Here is a 20116-nt window from a genome sequence, read left to right as displayed (position 1 = left end):
AGCAGGAAGTAGCCCCACAGTTGAAGTGGCCCCACCAGTTGGAAGGATTATAGGAGCAAGAAGCCAGGCAGAAGATCACACCAATATTCAATTCAGGTCCACTCTGACCTAATGGGCATTGTGGGCGAACTCCCAACCTAGAATATAAATCCCACCAAACAGCCGCGGGCCTTCTGTTCCCTAGATCTCCCTGGGAAACCCTGAGGAAGCGGCAACCAAGAGGAACCATAAGCCCTTGGCGAGGACCATGAGCACACTCTGGAAGGGCATGTGCCTGGGGTCAAGTGAGTTATGATGGACAAACCCTGCAACCTTGAAGGAGTTTTTATTGAAACAGTACAGAAAACACCAAAGGTCACTGACAGCAGTGAGCTCATGGCTGCAATGGAGTCGGCCCCAGATGCCAAACCACCTCGCTGAGGTGTGACTTCCTTTGGAGGGTGACATGACTAGGAAAGGGAAGCTGTTCTCTGTCAAGTTCAGAGACCATGTTCACCTCCAACAAAATCAAACTCCCTACAAGTTCAGTGTGCCCCCAGTGGCACCCGTGGCACGTCTTGGCAATGGGAAGGGTTAATGGAAGTAGTGGGGACATCCAACCCAATGGCACATACCAGGAGTGGGAATGTAGGCTGCTGAGTCTTCTTGGAGAAGAAGAGAGAGCTATGCCACAGTTCAGCCTGTGGGCCCTGAGATAAGGGCCACAGTATGCAGAGAGGATTCCAAAAGAGGAGGAAGATGGTGACATGGACAGTGACTCTGGGGCTGCAGGCCACCATGTGGCAAAAATGGAGCAGCTGGGTGGAGGCAGGATGAGGGGCTGAGGAGTGGAAAGACATCAGAATGGGGCAGGGAGAGCAATTCCAATCAGAGTGGAGCAGGGAACAGCCAGCATATTACGGCCAAGACCCGGTCGGCCAGCTTCAACCCCTTCACACGCAGGATGAGCTCATGGAGGTTGATCTGCCATAAGTTGAAGGCCTCTCTGAAAGAGATCTGGGTTCTTCTGAAGAATGAACAGGTATTCTTCTTCTTGTGCCTGGAAGAAGGGAAAGAAGAAGGAGAAAAGAAATAAAGAGGCAAGAAACACCAGCTCTGTATCATTTAGAAAAACTAAAGATGGTGGCTTTGGCCAACTCACCAGCTCCCTGCCCCTACGGACTACTCTTGGATACAGGATCATACTATACCACTACCCAATCAGGAGCCAGAGGAACTCAAATATTTCAAAGGAGTTTTTCAAATAAGTGGGATAAATAAAAGCAGTTGTTTCACAGGGCATCAAAGGTCTAATAAACCCATTGGGTAGATCATTCCAATGTTTCTTTCTCCAAAAGCATGGTAAATATATGCCAACCAAGAATCCCCCAAACTCAAAAATAGTCAAAGCCTTTCCAAACTTTTTAAGGATAAGAATCACTTGGAAACCTGGTCAGGTGGTCCTGGGAGGCTAAGGCCATTATGAATTCAGCCCAGCTCAATCCCTTCTGCACCCACAAAAGGACATGATGAAAACTAGTGTTTATGATGATGACCTATTCAAGACTTCATTTCCTGAACCCTCAGAGGAAGAATACATCAAAGTTGGCCCTTTCAGTGTGCAGTATATTATGCTGTAAACTAATTCAATATTTGATAGTGGGCACATGATATAGGTTCCCAGAATGGTCCATTCCTAGCATGGAAGGGCTGGGAATTGAGCATCATCTAAGCTTCCTCTCTTGAGTGAGAACAATCAGCCAGAGTGTGGCCCTTCCAACGTATTCGTCACACTCAGTAATAGAGCCTGAAACCCTCTTTCCTCTGGAACCAGCTCCCTGAGGAAGCACACTTCTCTTCCTCATGAATGCCCAAAGGTGCTGAGGCATCTAAAAAGATCTGAAGCCAGACATGGTGGCTCACGCCTGTAATCCCAGGAATTTGGGAGGCCAAGGCAGGTGGATCACTTGAGGTCAGGAGTTCAAAACCAGCCTGGCCAACATGGTGAAACCCCGTCTCTACTAAAACATAAAAATTAGCTGGGCGTGGTGGTAGGAGCCTGTAATTCTAACGACTCGGGAGACTGAGGCAGGAGAATCGCTTGAACTCAGGAGATGAAGGTTGCAGTGAGCCGATTATCACACCACTCTACTCCAGCCTGGGGGACAGAGTCAGACTCTCTCAAAAAAGAAAATAAATAAATTAAATAAATAAATAGATCTGAGATCAAGAGAACCTGAGTCACACTCTCACCTACAGGACAAAGAGCACTGGCCTGGCTGACAAGTTCCAGGACCAATTAATGGAGAGATACACACCAGGGCTTCCTGTCCTCAAACTTGGGATACTTGGATGGGGCTGAGACTCTCAGAAAACATTTCAAACTTTAACTTTTCCTGCAGGGAGATCTGGAGATTTGGAAGCTCAGGCAGGGCGCTGTAGACTGCTGGGGAAAGGTGGCAGCAAAAGCAGGACCCCTGGGGCAGGCCAGGGGGCTAGGAGGGGAGGAGAGGGAGGAGCCCACACTCACTCAGCTAGCGCTCTGATGCAGCAACGTGACATGTTGAGAAAGGAGCTGGCGCTGGCACGGGTGCCCAGGGCGGCCTCAATGCCACGCAGCAGGTCATTGGTCTTCAAGATGAGCAGCATCTGGCGCGGCACGTGGTTGAGGAGCTGGCTGATCTGGGGGAGGTAGTTGGCCGCGTTGTTGCGAATCTCTAAGTCCTGAGGCAGCAATGGGGAGACGGAAACAGATGGTTGGTATGGGTAGTGGGGCCAGGGGTGGCAGGGGTCTGGCAGGCTGGGACCAGAGGGCTGCAAAGAAGTCCCAGGAGGGAGCTTCAGGCACCGCTGTCTTGGCACTGCTAGGAGCACTCCCAATAGACAAGTCTAGCACAAGGCGCTGTATAGCCTGACAAACCTGGAAGGGGATGTCTCAGCCAAACTTCTAGGAAAGTGCTGGATGTGACACAGGATACACTGAGAGAGACCAGGTTATTCTCCAAGGCTTTTTCACTGGCCACCAATTTTAGATCAGGTCTGGAAGGACCCCCAGAAGCCAGTACCAGCTGAGTCTGGTTTCCTACCCCTCCAAGCCTAGCTCAGGCTGACCTGACTTCAACCCAACTCCAAAGTCCTGTCCCATAGCCTGCACCCCGCCAGACCATGCTGCTGCTCACACTCCATTGCTTACCACTGTCCTCGCATGGGAGCCAGTCTCATCCCACCTGTGGCCCAAGGTCTGATGCCCTGGCTTAGGATCCAGGATTAGCCCTTCATACTGGTCATCGCCACAGCCCTTGACCCATCTGGTCTTTAAGTTTGGGGTCTGGCCTCCCCACGATCCCTGTCCCTACACTCTTCACAGCTCTAGGCAGATAACTGCCCCCAGCCAAATCCTAAATATAAGTGTGGTTCTGACCCCTTTTCAGTCTCCGTAGATATGATGATGATGACGATAAGTACCATATATTGAGCATTTACTAAAGAAGCCAGGCACTTTGACAATTTCGGCATGTATTAATTGATTTAATCCTCACAACAACCCTATCAGCGTATTATCCCCATTTAAGATGAGGAAACAGAGGCATTGAGAAGTTAAGTGTGAGTAAATGGTGAGATGGGACGTGAACCCAGGCAGTCCAGCTCCCGAGCCTGTGCCCTCACCATCTGGCAATACCACACCTCCTCACCTCACCACAGGACTCCATGACTCTGGGTAAGTCCTCTAATCTATTTCAACTCAGTGTCCTCACCCAAACATTGGGAATGCCAATACCCTCTGTGCCCACCTCCCAGCAGCACTGGGAGGGTCACCAGAGATAAGGTCTGAGGAAGCAATCAGTAGCCAAGTCATAATGAGGAGACCTGGCGTGCTGTCGAAAGGCTTTACCACTCCACTCCTCTCTGAAGCAGCAGGGCTCTCAGTGCTTTCAGGAGCACGTGTGGGCTGCTGAGAACAGAGTCACTGCAAAACTTGAAATGTCTTGAAATGCCTCTCAGGCAGGAGCTATCAGGCTGGCACATCTCAACACAAAGCCAGACCTCAAGAGGTGCCTGCGGCCACAGCTACAAGTCCCCTGCTCACCGCAGGGACTCCCCCTCTCAGCACGGTCACGACTAGCCTGGCAACAGCCTCTCAGCTCCTTCACTCACCCAGGCTACTACCGGGAGACAGTTCTCAGAGCAGCAGAGTCTCCAGCTAAGACACATCCTGATGGTGGGTGTCTGCAGTAGACACTGTTGGGTATCTACCTGAGTCTTCACCCCAATCTCCTTTATTAAAAGAACCCAGGATCACGTCTGTAATCGTAGCATTTTGGGAGGCTGAGGCTGGTGGATCACGAGGTCAGGAGTTCGAGACCAGCCTGGCCAACATAGTGAAACCCCATCTTTACTAAAAATACAAAAGCTAGCCAGGCATGGTGGCACATGCCTTTAGTCTCAGCTACTCGGAAGGCTGAGTCAGGAAAACCGCTTGAACCCGGGAGGCAGAGGTTGTAGTGAGCTGAGATCACACCACTACACTCCAGCCTAGGCAACAGAGTGAGACTCTGTCTCAAAAAAAAAAAATGTGTTCACTTGATCCCTTGGGTCATGCTCCGTTGGGAGGTGTAGCCCCTCCCTGGCCCCAGCAGAGAATCTGGATTGAGTTCAGCCAGGGCTGGCTCTGAGCTCTCAGCCCCTTGCCACATGACTGGTTTAGGCAGGGACACGTGACCTGCTTCAGCCAATGAGGCAAGAGGAGGTTGTTGGAGGGAGGCCGACACTTCTAGAAAAGGTTTTCTTGCTCTTAAATTATATAAGGAGACTTAGCACCTTATTCCTGCCTCTAGCGACCACTGAATGAAGATGTAAAGCTTGGAACCACCACAGTCATCTTGGAATTGTGATGGAAAGCCCAGAGAATCATGAGTTAGCCCGGGGACCTGAATTTGTTGATCCACTGAGCTAACCCACCCATCTCCAGGCTTCTTGTAGGAGAGAGAACAAATTCCTTATGTTTAAGCTACGGTTAGTTGGGGAAAACATTCTCCCTCATATAACGTTGGAGGTTCCCCTAATCCTCAATGACAGCAGGGCTCAGAAAGACCGAGCCTGTGGATCCCTGAGATCAGGCTGACCTGGAGTAGCTAACTTTATGATCTATCTGGGTTGTCCAAAGTGAGCAAATGGAGTAAGTGTCTCCAGAACGTTCACAAATGTCCCTCTACCAGACCCAGTCCCAGGATGGCAGGGATCTTATAAAAAGATATACAAGACGGGGTCTTTGCCTTCCAAGTGCTCACCACATAGTTGGAGAGTTAAGGTGTGCAGACAAATAACTACAAGGGGCATGGTGTACTTGCCTTGTTAGCAATATAAGTATTAAGGGGTGACTTTTGGCAAAGGTGGTAAGAACAGGCTTTCTGGAAGAGACAAGACTTTTTCAAAGGACTGGCATTTAAACTGAGTCTTTATCAACGAATAAGAATGCAAAAACAGGCTGGGTGCGGTGGCTCATGCCTGTAATCCCAGCACTATGGGAGGCCGAGGTGGGTGGATCACAAGGTCAGGAAATCAAGACCATCCTGGCCAACATGGCGAAACCCCGTCTCTACTAAATATATAAAAATTAGCCAGGTGTGGTGGCACATGCCTGTAATCCCAGCTACTCGGGAGGCTGAGGCAGGAGAATCGCTTGAACTCGGGAGGCAGAGGTTGCAGTGAGCCAAGATTGCGCCACTGCACTCCAGCCTAGACAACAGAGTGAGACTCTGTCTCAAAAAAAAAAAAGAAAGAAAAAGAAAAGAAAAAAGAATGCAAAAACAAAATTCTATCTTAGTTAATAAAAACAAATATATACTGAGAACCTAGTAGATGCCATGTGACCTCATCCAGGCCTGAGGTTTTAAATATCACCTTACCCTGAAAACTCTTAAATTTGTATTTTAAGTCTAGACCTCTTCTGTGAACACCAGATGCCCATGACATCTCTACCTGTTCAAGAGAACCATTGACTACCCCATCCCAAATATGTCCTTCCCAGTCTTCCCTATGACAGGAAGTACCACCATCCCCCACCATAAAACTCATCCCAAAAAGCTATGATGCAGCCTTGGCCCCGCCCTTTCCCTCCTCTCCACATCCAGTCCTACAGAAACTCAATCTTACTTCCAAAACACACCTTGACTCCACTGCCTCTCTCCATCTCTGTTGCCACCAGTGTAGCCTGAGCCCCTGTCATCTCTCAACCTGGAGTCCTGGCCCAGGCTCCTAAATGATCACCACCACTCATCTCACCCCACTCGAGAGAGATACTTAAAAAGAATAAGTCTGGGCCTCTCCCCCTCCTGCTCAGAGCCTATCAAGGGCTTTGTTTTGTGCTGAGAATTAATTGGAACATTTTCCCATGGCTTTTAAGACCCTGCGTAATGATCTTCCTGCCCACGACTCCTCCAACTTCTCATCCCACCATCCTCCTCACCACACTCTGGGCCATACCAAATGCTTTCTTTCCCCTTGGCTTGAGTGTGCCTAGAATGTGTCCTTCAAGCTCCTCCTGGAACTGGTGCCTTTCCTGTCCTTTGGGCCTCAGCTGAAATGTCACCTCCTCAAGTCAGGTCTTCTCTGAGTGCTGTCCCGTCCCCCCTCCTCACAGCACCCTACTTGTTTCGTCCAGGGCACTGACAACCTGCAATTATTCCATTCACCTGTTTGTCCACTTGTTTACTGTCTGTCTCCCTCAAGCAAAGTGTAAATTACACAGAAGGCCTGTCTGCCTGTTCATCATGGGATCCTCAGCTCGTACCCATGGCCCCACAAAAACAAATGTTTGTCAAATGAACAAACTTCAGGAGCTGTGGGTAGGCACTTTACATGCACTATCAATAAAGTGGAAATTATCCTTACCATCCCTATTTTATTTTACAAAAGAGGAAAATTGTCTCTCTTCCTTAGAGATGATGGACTTCAAGGCTATAGAAGCCAAGAGCAGTTGGTGGCCATCTTTGCCACCAAGCTTGCTGGAGAAAGATGTCAACTTGGAGGAAAGTGGAGCCAAGAGATGGGGATGGATGGCCTCTTTGATGACATCATTTGAGAATCTGGATCTAGCCATTCCCAAAGCTGCCTATCACAAAGCAGCTTACAGGGTAAGCAGCTTACCCTGAGGCTCAAAGAGGTGATGAGGACCACCCAAGGTCACACTGTAAGGAAGAAGAGGCACTGGAGCCCAGGGCTTTCTGACTGCACAGGCAGAACCCTGTCCCTGGTGGTGAGCAGGGGCCTCAGCTGGAGCCCAAGGCCATCCCCCACGTGGATTCAGGCAAGTCTAAGTGGGTCTGGCAAATTAATAGGCTGTGAAGACAGCAGCCAATTCCTGGAGGCTGGAAAAGCCCCCTGGAAGGGAGCCCACCTTGAGCCAGGAGGAATGAGCTCGCCCCCGTAAGCCTCTGTTGTGCAAGCAGAGGTGGGTCTGAGTACCCGGTGGAGGTGCTCCCAATATGTCTCCTGGCCCAGACTCCATGAGACTCTTGTCTAGGTGAAATGGAGAAATGAGCTACAAATAGTGACCACAAAAAAGCTGCTTTAGCCTGGCCAACACAGCAAAACTCCGTCTCTACTAAAAATACAAAAATTAGCCACGCATGGTGACATGCACCTGTAGTGCCAGCTACTTGGGAGGCTGAGACAAGAGAATCACTTGAACCCAGGAGGCAGAGGTTGCAGTGAGCCAATATCACACCACTGCACTCCAGCCTGGGTGACAGAGCGAGACTCCGTCTCCAAAAAAAAAAAAAAAGTCTGCAGACAATGAGATGAGCACCCCTGCTTGAGTGCCACCTGAGTAGTGAAGGGCTATCTCAGCTTGGTGTCTTAGAGGAGCCATGTGATGGGAGACAGTGCCAGGCAGAACACAGCAGTACTGCCAGATTTATTTAAGAGATAATCCCTAAGGATTCCCAGAGGTCCTGTGGGAGAACTTGGGGAAGGCCTGGAGTCTAGTGTGAGTGGGTCAGAGCTAAAGCTACAGAAGTCTGAGTTATTATGGTTAATGTGCCCCTGTTTCCTCCAGACTGATAAGGCTTGAAGGGGAGCTAGGGAGATATCACCCCCTTTCCCTCCTTCCATCCAGGGCACTATTTCTCCTTGTCTTTCTCTTCTTATCCAATATAGTCCCAATTCTTCCCCTCCCCCCACACATAGCCCACCAGCCTAGACTCTCAGACCCTACTTGGTAGGGGTCCATAGGCCACCTCTAGCCCTGCCTTCTGCATTTAGGAAGAGGCAGGGCCTGGAGGGGTCACCTACCTCAGTGGCAGTGACAGGAGCTTGGCTGATGCCTCTGTTGACTGAGTTCCATGACCGCGCTGTCAGCATGCAGGCAAACAAGGGGTAGAGATCCCCGGCTCCCAGGCGCTGGCTGTACTCCTTCACTCTCTTCATGTCAGTCCAGATCAGAGACTGCCAGAGGTGGCAGTAATTCAGGCGGAATTCTTCCGTGAGCACCTAGGGTGGAGGCGGCAATGGTGGGACCTGAGCCTCGTCTCCCCACGAAGGCCCAAGTCCCTAGCTGATGCCAACCATTATAAAAGATGATGGTGAGGACTGCGCCTTCCCACGGCATCTGCTTCTCCCACAGAGCTCTGCCATCCCTGAAGGTTTAAGTTCAAAGCGACTCTTTAGCAAGCCTTGACCCTGAGTGGCAGTGACTATTAACTGCCCACCCAAGTCTACAATCTCCTCCTCTTCCCAGGTACAGGCTACTTTCTCAGCCTCCCTCAAAGTTAGATGTGGTCCTCAGCACGAGCCCAACTGAAGGAATGTGGCAGAAGCTCCACTTCCAGGCCCGGCCCACAGAAACTTCCCCCGCCCGCTCCTCCAAGCCCTCACCCCGCCGCCAGCTGCCAGCACCATCACCTCTGGTGAAGCTTGGGGGTCAGAGCCTGGCAGTCTTCTCCACCCATCCAGGACTGGCATGTGAGCAAGCAATTAAGTTTCTGTTGTATCTGGGCCATCATTCATTTTGGGGCCACATGTGAAAACAGCTAGCCTACCCTAAACTAATGCATTCTACTTCGTTAAGCCTTTTAGAAGAGGCCAAGATTTGGGGATGTGGAATCAGGTCCCTGAGAGAAGGAGCAGAATCCCCTGGGGAAAACCACCCCGGGACCATCTGCCTCATGGGACCAAGCCAGGCCCTGGGGCCCAGATTGGCAGTGAACTTCCCATCTTCCAAGTAGGAGCTCATGGCTCCTTTGAACCAAATCTGTATCCTGAGGACACAGTCTGAGGCCCTCCAGCCCCCATTGGCTGCCTGCCCCCTTTCCCACTAGGTAGTACGTCCTCACTAGGCCTAAACATGAACTCCTTCCCCATGAAGCCCCAGCTCATGCAGAGGACAGCTCACTGCTGAGGATCCTTGCTGGCCTGGGGCTCCATGGGAAAGTACAATCTAACATACAAGCCTATTTCCACCTACTCCTCACAACGGCCTGTAAAGGGGGTGCCATCAACCTCACCTTCATGAGGAGGAAGCTGAAGCTCTGAGAGCTCTGTGACAGTGACTTGCACAAAATGACAGCTCCAAGGGAGAGAGCAGGGCCCTTTCCAGCTACTCTTGCTATCTCCCTCCCAGTTCTGCAGCTAATTAGAGTGGTCGGCAGACTCTAAACCCAGAGGTCCCGGGGCTGGGTAACAAAGGCCTCTTCTACCTGGTAAAGCCCATGGTCCAACAGGACAATCTCCGCCTTTCCCGTGCCAGGGTGCTTCCGCACCAGTACATTGCCAGGGTGGGGATCGCAGTGCACGAAGCCATTGACGAAGATCATCTCACTATACATCTTGCCCAGGTGGCGTGAGATCTGAAAGAGAAGCGGGGGCAGGTGGGAGCTCCTCTCCACTCACATCTGTCTCAGGGACTTCTATCTGGTCTCTCGATGTGGTCATTAAGGGGAGGCCAGAGAAAATCGGTGGGTTGGAGCGGTTGTGGTGGGAGTGATGGCCTGAGATGACATACTTTTTGAGTTTAAGACTTCTTACCTTTAGCTGCACCTTAGAATCATGAAACCATGTGGGTGGTACAAGGCACCAGTATTTTTTAAAGTTCGAGGTGATGTGAACACATGATTAGGTAGGAGAACTACACTCTCCACCTCCCGCACCCGCCCTTCCACTTGTCCCCCATTTCTCTCCTCCATACCCTTTTATCAGCCCTTCTCCATTTTCTCCCCAAAGCTGAGAATGGGCTGAAAAGCTGGGCTGGGGGAGCCATTCCACTCACTCCTTCTCCAAAGAACAGGGCGGGGGGCTGAGGATCAGGAGCAGGTCACCCCACCGCCTCCTCTGGGGCTGCCCCACCTGCTCCAGGCCTGTGCCAGGTGGACCCAGAGTCACAGGCCCGTCTCCCCTCTCCCTGCTCCCCTCCCTGCCAGAGCCCAGTGCTAATCTGATTTATGATGTCTGCACAGAAGAAATGACACTAGAGAAGCCGTTTAAATCATCCTGTCACTGCTGCTCTCCCTGACGAGGCAGTCTTCTTATCTCTAGTCCCTTTTTTATTAAAGCTAAAAGCCTCTTCCCAGCTAGGGAACAGCTGCTGAATAAAGCCAGACCTGGACCCACAGAGGGTCTGTTGACAGGTTTCCAGGGGACAAAGAGATGCTCGACCCAGAAAGCTGACACCCCAGGACACAAGCTGCCCTAGGCAACCCTCTTGGCCTCAGCTGGACCCCATGGTCATTAACAAACCTAACCTGGTCAGAGGGGAGAGGAGCTGGGGCCCACGGGTGGGGAACACAGGATTGGGATCTTAAAAATGCTCCTCTGTCCCCCAGCCTGCAAAGTCCTACCTGACCAGGCCCTGCCTCCTGCCTGGTCTCATCTCACACCACACTGACATTCCAGCCACATTCACTCTTTCTCTTCCCCAACGATCCCTGTGCTTTCTGGCCTCAGGGCCTTTGCACATGCTATTCCTGCTGCCAGGAACATTCCTGCCATCTCCCCTTCACTTGACTAACCCCCTCTCTTCCTTCCCATCCCAGGTCAGCATCGCCTCTCTGAGGAAGCCCTCCCTGACGTCCCAGGCAAGATGAGGTGCCATGCGTTCTCTCTCTCGCCATGCGTTCTCAAAGGCCTTTTCTTTCAGGGCACTAGCACACTATTTGTGTGATTATTTGATTAATGACCACCTATCCCACTATCATAAACTCCCAAGATAGCAGGCACTTGCTCTGCTTTGTTAAACAGCTTTATTGAGGTATAATTTATGGACCACAGACTGGCTCTATTATGTATCCACTTGCTTATAACAGTGGCAAACACGTGACTATGACTCTGCGTTCAACGTGAGACCCTCATCTCTGTTTTCCTAAGATGCTGTTGTTCCTGCCTCGATGCTTATTCTAACCCCATTAATGTCCTCTGAATCCCAATCAATTATAATTTGCCCATTGCATCATTCTTGATGACCCTACTTTAGTAACAACCAGCTGACATCCTTATTAGCCCCCCAAAGGTAGGGACAATTATGATCCTCATTTTGCAGATGAGAAACTGATTCATCAAGGTTTAACTTACTCATGGCTAGAGAAAGGTCAAGCCAAGATTCACACCAGCTGACCCCGCAGCCTTCTAGTAACTGCTATTCTACGCTGGCTTGCACCCACTGCTGCACTTTTCAGTTGAGCTTTGTGACCTTAACCAGTTGCTTATGCCCTCGGCTTCAGTCACATGGAAATAATAATAGTCCCACTAGCCAGGGTCACTGCGAAGGTAAATGAGAATGCCACGGTGCCGTGCCCTGGTGACTCTCATAAGTGACCCTGTGCTTGTCGTTAGTGATTTCTCATAACACCCCTGGAAGGTGAGCAGACTAGCTTCCATTGTACATTTTTAAGAGGTGAAGACGTGTAAGACACTGTGCCCGCTACCACGCCAGCCCTCCAGCTCCTGCCATTTTCCTGGGGTGAAATAGACTCCCCAGTACTCAGTGTCTGTCGGCATCAGGAGCAGGACTTTGCCCCAGGTCAAGTTCTCAGACTCAGGCTGACATGCCAGATGCCCCAGGGCCACCACTGTCTGCTTCCTTGGAGAGGGGCCCCCGGCCAGGGCTGGTCCTGGGTGGGCCAGCAAGTCTCAATGCCACCAAGAATCTCTTCTGTGGGGCTCTTCGGAGCTTCGTGGAGCCATGCTCTGAAAGGCTGTATCTGCCAAACCAATTGCATTTATTAAGTAATCATTCATTTTTATTTGTCAAGGACGCAAATAAGGTCCAATCAGGGCTCCTGATCAGCCCAAGATAAGCACCACAGCCAGACTGAGCTGACAGAATCCCAGCCAAAAAAGGAGAGAAACGACATTTCATTTAGTCTGGGCAGACCTGTCATGGGGAGATGTATGATCTCCCTTAAGCTTTCTGAAATATTGCTAATCGCTCTGGGCCCCCTATGAACTATACTAAAACATGGCCCCTAGCGGTCTGGGGGCTCAGGATGGGAAGCCCTTGCCCCTGAAAAGTGAGCTGCTGCTGGTGGGGTTGGGGAGGTTGGGGGCCACCAACTACTGCTCATATCCACATGAGAAGAGTCACCAGAGTGGCCCACTCCATCTCAACATCTCCAATCCACCTGCCTCCAGCTCATTGTGTCTTGCCATTTGGGGCTGTTCCTAATGTTGGTTTTAACCAGATTTCACCAGCATAGACAGAGACCAGAGGGGGAGTCCCTGCGAATGGCATGGTTCTGTCACTGGGCATGGGAGACCTGGGGATAAGGCACCTCTCTTCTCAGTCTGGTTCCAAGTTCCCTTAGCAACTACATGGGACTAACCCCACCTGCTCTACTTGCTCACAGAGCAACCTTAAGATTCAATGTCAAAATAGGATCACATATGAGAAAGCACTTTACACACTATAAGACAACACACCAAAGTTTGTTTTTCATGCAGTAGTTTATCATTTTTAACTTAGAAAAAATACATACCCACTATCACTCTCAAAGCCTAATTTTCAAAGTTTAAAGCACAGCTCATATAAATACAGAATGTGTGCCAGGCACAGTGGCCCACACCTATAATCCCAGCACTTTGGGAGGCTCAGGAGGGATGATTGCTTGAAGACAGGAGTTTCAGACCAGCCTGGGCAACAGAGCAAGACCTCATCTCTACATAAAATTAAAAATTCAGCCAGGTGTGGTGGAACATGCATATGGTTCTATCTACTAGGGAGGCTAAGGCAGAAGGATCACTTTAGCCCAGGAGTTCGACACTGCAGTGAGCTATGATGGCACCACTGTACTCCAACCTGGGAGATAGAGCGAGACCCTGTCTCTAAATACATAAAAAAAAAATAAAACTAAATAAATACAGAATGAACATGTGTCAAAGATTTTTTTAACTCATTAATAAGGGGGCAAGTCCACATAGCCAAAGTAAGACTAAGCAAAAAGAACAAATCTGGAGGCATCACATTACCCAACTTCAAACTATACTTCAGAGCTATAGTTAGTAAAACAGCATGGTACTGGTATAAAATAAGGACACAGACCAATGGAACAGAATAGAGAACCAAGAAATAAAGCCAAATTCTTACAGCCAACTGATCTTCAACAAAGCAAAAAAAACAAAGTGGGAAAAGGACACCCTATTCAACAAATGGTGCTGGGATAATTGGCTAGCCACATGTAGAAGAATGAAATTGGATTCTCACTTCTCACCTTATAAAAAATCAACTCAAAATGGATCAAAGACTTAAATCTAAGACCTGAAACCATAAAAAATCTAGAAGATAACGTCAGAAAAACTCTTCTAGATATTGGCTTAAGCAAAGATTTCATGACCAAGAACCCAAAAACAAATGCAACAAAAACAAAGATAAGTAGACAGGACTTAATTAAACTAAAAAGCTTCTGCACAGCAAAAGAAATAATCAGCAGGGTAAACAGACAATCCACAGAGTGGAAAGAATCCATAGAGTGGGAGAAAATATTCACAGCTATGCATCAAACAAAAGATTAATATCCAGAATCTACAAGGAACTCAAACAAATCAGCAAGAAAAGAACAAACAATCCCATCAAAAAGTGGGCTAAGGACATGAATAGACAATTCTCAAAAGAAGATATACAAATGGCCAACAAACATATGAAAAAAATGCTCAACATCACTAATGATCAGGGAAATGCAAATCAAAACCACAATGCAATACCACCTTACTCCTGCAAGAATGGCCAAATTCAAAAAATCAAAAATAATAGATGTTGGCATGGATGTGGTGAAAAGGGAACACTTTTACACTGCTGGTGGGAATGTAAACTAGCACAACAACTATGGGAAACAGTGTGGAGATTCCTTAAAGAACGAAACGTTGAACTATCATTTGATCCAGCAATTCCACTAGTGGGTGTCTATCCAGAGGAAAAGAAATCATTATATGAAAAAGACACTTACACACGCATGTTTATAGCAGCACAATTCACAATTGCAAAAATATGGAACCAGCCTAAATGCCCATCAACAGGTAGATAAAGAAAACATGGTGTATATACACCATGGAATACCACTCAGCCACAAAAAGGAATGAAATAATGGCATTTGCAGCAACGTAGATGGAACTGGAGACCATTATTCTAAGTGAAGTAACTCAGGACTGGAAAAACAAATATCGTATGTTTCCACTTGTAAGTGGGAGCTAATCTATGAGGACGCAACGGCATAAGAATGATACAATGAACTTTGGGGACTTGGGGAGACGGGTGGGAGGAAGGTGAGGGATAAAAGACTACACATTGGGGCCTGGTGCGGTGGCTCATGCCTGTAATCCCAGCATTTTGGGAGGCCGAGGAGAATTGTTTGAACCAAGGAGACAGAGGTTGCAGTGAGCCAATATCACACCATTGCACTCCAGCCTGGGCGACAAGAGTGAAACTCCGTCTCAAAAATAAATAAGTAAGGGGGCAAGTAAGATGGTAGGGCTGGTTCAAAGAGAATTTTGAAAGTAGGTGTTTATGGGCATTTAAACAGGAATAAGAGACTAAGGTTTCTGGATTAGCTAAAAAACAGGTTACTGTTCTACAAGGCATTAAAAAACAGTTGTAACCTTTGGGTGGGGTTATCTTTTATACTAGACAGAAATTATTTGCATCTCTACTGGATAAGATCTTCAAGTTGATGTAGGACCAGTCTGTGCCTTTAAATAATTGTCAATAGCAAAGTCAAACAAATGTACATTTCCCTAATATTAAAAAAAATCCTCTAGGGAGCTGGTTGAACAATGCCCAAGACTGCCACACCACACTCTCCTGGCCTCGTTTCTAAGTGTTGGATAACATCTCTCAGAGTTGTGTTAGTCTTTCTAGGAACTGAGTTTCCGAGAAGAGAGAAGCCAGCCCCCTTCTACTCAGAGGCATTGAGGAGAAACCTAAGGCCATTACTGGGCACACGACCCTCTCTCCCTTCTATAATACATTATGTGTCTTGCTTAAGAACAGATCATTGTGTCCCATGCCCTGTGAACGGTGGCATGTGCATAATGACAGGACGCACCATCTTTTTAGAATGGTGCATGATAGACACACCTGACAGTAATAACTTAAGCAGACACTTATGGCAGACACAACTGCCTTGACTTCAGAAATATGGGTTGCTAGGTGCAGGTTGCTGAGGTCAGGGTACTAAGTGAATGTACTATCTAAACGGCATGCTTTTTACAAGTGGTGGTGGTTTTCCTGTCCAGCCTGCCACCACTGAACTGTCTTGTAAGTTCCCCCAAATAAACCATTTGTTTAAATCTATGTTCCATTCACTATCTCTTCTTTGGCCTCTTGAACCCGGTGCCATCCCTACTGAAGTTGACAGAGGTCCAGTATGACAAATAATGATGGCTAACACACTATACCAGGCACCATGCCAGGCACTTCACACTAACGGATTCAGCACTCGCTGCCATCCTCTGCAGTCAACAGGTGAAGGAATCAGGACACAAAATAGAAAGTTGGGTGACTTGGTTGGCAGTTAGTCTAAACCTAGGAGCACTGGCTCCAGAGAACAGGCCTCGATCGCCCCGTTATCCTGCCTCTCCACTCACAGGGAAGCTCTTCCTGGAGACAGAGACTGCACCACAGACGTCTGAACACCACCCCACTCCAACCCCAGAAGCTGCCAAAATGTTTCATTTGGAAAAAAAAGAGTCTCAGTGGGAAATCCAAGACTGTCAGCAAACCAAAACCACACTGTTAACTAAAGCTACAGTACAGTGCCATTTAGGAAAAAAAAAAGTCAATGAGAAATCTTTTAATTGTTCCACATAAAAAGAATGTGCCATTGACGATAAGTGATTTCAGTTATTATGCAATGCCTTTATTCTCTAACAGCAGGGAGGGGGAAAAACCAGGAATCTATAAAAAGACTGAGTAAAGAATTAATTTAGTAAATAATATTTAAATCAATGAGTTATTTTTGGACTTTTCTCAAAACTTGAATTGGCTAAAAGTACTTTAATTATTCTATAATTACATGGATTAATTTATTCCCACCCTCAAGAGAGAATCTATTTATGTTCCGGGGGGGGCGTCTTAAAAGAAAGGCCAAGATCCCTGAAGGAAACAGGGGGTTGGTGTTACAGGATATTGATAATCACATGAGTAGCCTGATATTAACTATAAGGAGGTTAATCATTCAAACTCTGTCTGCCTTTCTTCCAGTCTCTGCCCAGGCTTTCTGAGGTACAACAGCATGAAAGACTAGACCAGACCTAGAGCTTTTTTAAAAAAAAAAATACAGGGCCTCACTCTGTAGCCCAGGCTCAAGTGCAGTGGCACCATCAGGGCTCACTGCAGCCTCGAACACCTGGGTTCAAATGATCCTCCCACCTCACCCTCCAGAATAACCAGGATTACATGCATGTGCCACCACGCCCAGTTAATTTATTTTTTTGTAGAGACAAGGTCTCACTATGTTGCTCAGGATGGGATGGTCTCAAACTCCTGGTTTCAACTGATCCTCCCACTTCAGCCCTGTCCAAAGCACTGGGATTACAGGTATGAGCTACTGGTGCTGGCCCTAGAGCATTTTACCACAATCTCCACCCTATCCCCAGGAACCACCTTTGGGATTTGTAAGCCTCAGATTAAAAACAGCTTCCCAGCATGAAGCCCAAACTTGTCCATAGGTGGGGCAATCTTGCACTCACAAACGTGAGGTGTAGTCTCTGAACGCAAAGGTGCTGGGAACCTCTTCGACCACACATGGTGTCGGGAGAGATAGTGAGGAAGAAAGAAAAGGGGCTTTGTGAGGCTGAGGCAGTCAGATGGCTTGAGCCCAGGAGTTGGAGACCAGCCTGGGAAACATGGTGAAGCCCCGTTTCTATAAGAAATACAAAAATTACCTAGGCATGGTGGCATGCACCTGTAGTCCCAGCTACTCCAGAGGCTGGGATGGGAAGATCACCTGAGACTGGGGAGATTCAGGCTGCAGTGAGCTGAGATCATGTCACTGCACCCTAGCCTGGGTGAGAGTGAAAACCTGTATCAGAAAATATATAAATAAAAAGAAGAGGCGCTGAGTAAAATCACAGGAAACTGGGAAGTTACTCTAATTTTGGAGCTCCTAGGCACCTAGTGAAAGCTTCTCTAGGTTAGGATTGAAAAGGAACATCACAGAGAGTCATGGCATGGGGTATTTAATGAGTCTCTCTGGCCAGAGAGCCTCCTCAAGTCTCTGGCCAGAGACACTCATTAAAGTTACCCAGATACCAGCGCAGGTGGGAGGGGTCCTAGGGCCTTTGGCTATGGGAAGACACAGAGAAAGGGAGGAAAAGCAGAGACATCTGGCATCTCTGGCCTTGGACAACAACTCCGTCCAAAGAAATACTTTCCTATCTTTCCACCTTACCGGGGTCAACATGAAAAATGGGGAAAGGGTTTCTTCACTATATGTTTCCCCCATCTTTTGGCACATCATGTACTGCCAGCACCACAGGACACCACAAAATTCCAAGGGGTAGAATTCAGCATAATTCAACACGTGATGAGCACATATGCTGGGCCCGGCACCGTGCCAAGCGCTCTGTTTCAGTCATCAAACGATCCAGTGGGTTACTCGCTTGTATCCCACTTTACGAAAGGAAACTGAGGCTTCAAAAGGGTGAGCAGCTTCACCAAGGTGGCACAGCTTATAAGTAGCAGAGCCAACACCTGCATCCAGGAAGCCCAACTCCACAGCAACACAGTTACCCACTCCCGACACCTTTGCTGTTGAGGAAATAAATGTCCAGGAACTCATCTCATGCACCTGGACCCCTCTAATATCCCCAAGCTCTTTTAAATATTTGGTCCAAGACGCTATGAAGGGATGGACGATGGAAGAAGGTGTTTTCTTTTGGTGATTTTGGTAGAAGGTCTTCATGCCTCTGCAGCTGTTCTGTGTTGGTCTGGGCATCTTCTACCAGAGAGCCAGGCAGGCCCAGCAGGGGAAAAATGACACTGAGCCAAAATGCAAATGTCCTATTCAACTGGAGGTGGTGAAAGGGGAAAGGTAGAAACTTCGGCATGGCTTTTACAGTGGGGGCGAGGGGAGGGGGTCCACCATAGGCTTAATGGATGACTATAACCCAGCTCTAAGTCTTTGTACTCAGAAAATAGAAGTAAGCGGGCAGGAAGGGGAGCGAAGAGGATTCTCAAAGATTCTATGGAGGAAGACACGTCTCTGTGAATCATGACCTCATGAATAAGTAACAGTCGCATTATTTTTACAAAACTTCAGTTTGCAAAGTTCACACAATGACCCTACGCAGTAAGTGATGTTATCTCTCCAGCTGCATAGATAAGAAAACTCACACTCAGAGGATGTCACTTACCCAAAAGGCACCGGCCAATACACAATCTCAGGAGCCCTAACTCTGAAACCCTATGCTCTTCCCACCCAGCACCCAAGCTCTGTGAAGCCTCACCCAGCCCCACCCTCTCCCACGCTCTGCTCACACCTCTATTATAGCAAGTGCACTCAGTGCTTGCACATGGTAGCTGCTCAATAAAACATTTGCTAAAAGCAAAAGTGAGACCCTTTCACTGCTCCTGCAATGACACGGGATGGAATTGCTTACTAGAAGAAGCATAGCAATGGCTTCTGGCTAAGCATGGCAAGTGGAACCCAGGCCACTGACTCCACTCCTTCACGAACCCCACAAAAGTGACTCTAAAAGTAGGAAAGAAGGCAAAGACCCCACCACAACAAGAAAAGAGTAGAGAGGCAACAACAGAAGGCAAAGTGAGATAAGCAAAATTGTGTTTGCTGCAGGGAGCTACTGAGAAGTGACTCGGCAGGCTAGAAAACATGGACCCCTAAGCCGGCAATAGGAGAGCTTTATAATTATTACTGCTGAGCCTCAAGCAGGCTCAGAAACTGAGGGACCCTGGCACCTCTGAAAATGACATTTGGGGGTTCTGAAAAAGAAAGATTAATTGAAAGACTTTAAAAGTACCAGCTAAAGCCCCAGATCCCCACCCAACCCTGACAGAAGATGGAGACTGACGCTCTGGGAACAGACGGGTTCTGGAGGCTGCACCACACACCAGAAGCACCACCCTGAGGACGGCAGACTGAACCTAAGTCCACATAATGACCACTGAGGAGCTCTGGCACTCTCGCCCGCTGGATCCCATGTCTCTGGGACAGCCAGGCTGGTGTCCCTTCTAAAACCCCATCCCAATCTTCACAGACAGCAGTGTCTGCCCACCAGACCTCCAGTCATCCGTCCCTGCTGCCCCTACACTCCCGTCTCTGTCACCTCTCTCTTGGCTAATTTCACAAAAATTAAATTGAGCCTCAGCCTCGGCAGGATCTTAAACACACACTCACTGAAATCCAATTAACCTTCGATAAAGGTCCGGCAATCAATAGTGGTTCTGTGGCTCGGGGAGGCGCCATCCAGCCCGGGAAAGCGGACTCCTGCACGACCTTTACTTTTAATGAGATCAATGACAGTCATTGTCGCCAGCTCTTAAAGTGACTGGCAAATATGATCACCAGGTCAGGCCCTTGGTAATATCTGCTTCTGGGCTCACAGACACAAACAAACAAGGGCCCCTGCAGGCTGCTGGCTCCCGAGGCCTGTGCTTGCTGGCAGGTGGGCACCCCTGGGCAGGGCTGTCTCGGGCCTG

General features: G+C 48.5%; 1 protein-coding gene across 1 annotated transcript in view; it reads right to left on the bottom strand.

Moving 5' to 3' along the window:
- Positions 1-308: 308 nt before the first annotated feature.
- ADCK1 (aarF domain containing kinase 1) overlaps positions 309-20116 on the bottom strand; it is a 129728-nt gene continuing 109920 nt past the window's right edge. The window contains exons 8-11 of the mRNA XM_025393027.1: positions 9675-9824; positions 8272-8469; positions 2510-2703; positions 309-1039 (exon numbers count right to left, since the gene is read on the bottom strand). Coding sequence (XP_025248812.1) covers positions 868-1039; positions 2510-2703; positions 8272-8469; positions 9675-9824 — 714 coding nt within the window. The 3' untranslated portion in view covers positions 309-867. The remainder of the gene's footprint in view (positions 1040-2509; positions 2704-8271; positions 8470-9674; positions 9825-20116) is intronic.

Source organism: Theropithecus gelada, chromosome 7b, assembly GCF_003255815.1.
Source record: "Theropithecus gelada isolate Dixy chromosome 7b, Tgel_1.0, whole genome shotgun sequence".
NCBI classification, from domain to species: Eukaryota; Metazoa; Chordata; class Mammalia; order Primates; family Cercopithecidae; genus Theropithecus; species Theropithecus gelada.
This window is presented reverse-complemented; position numbering and strand designations above follow the sequence as displayed.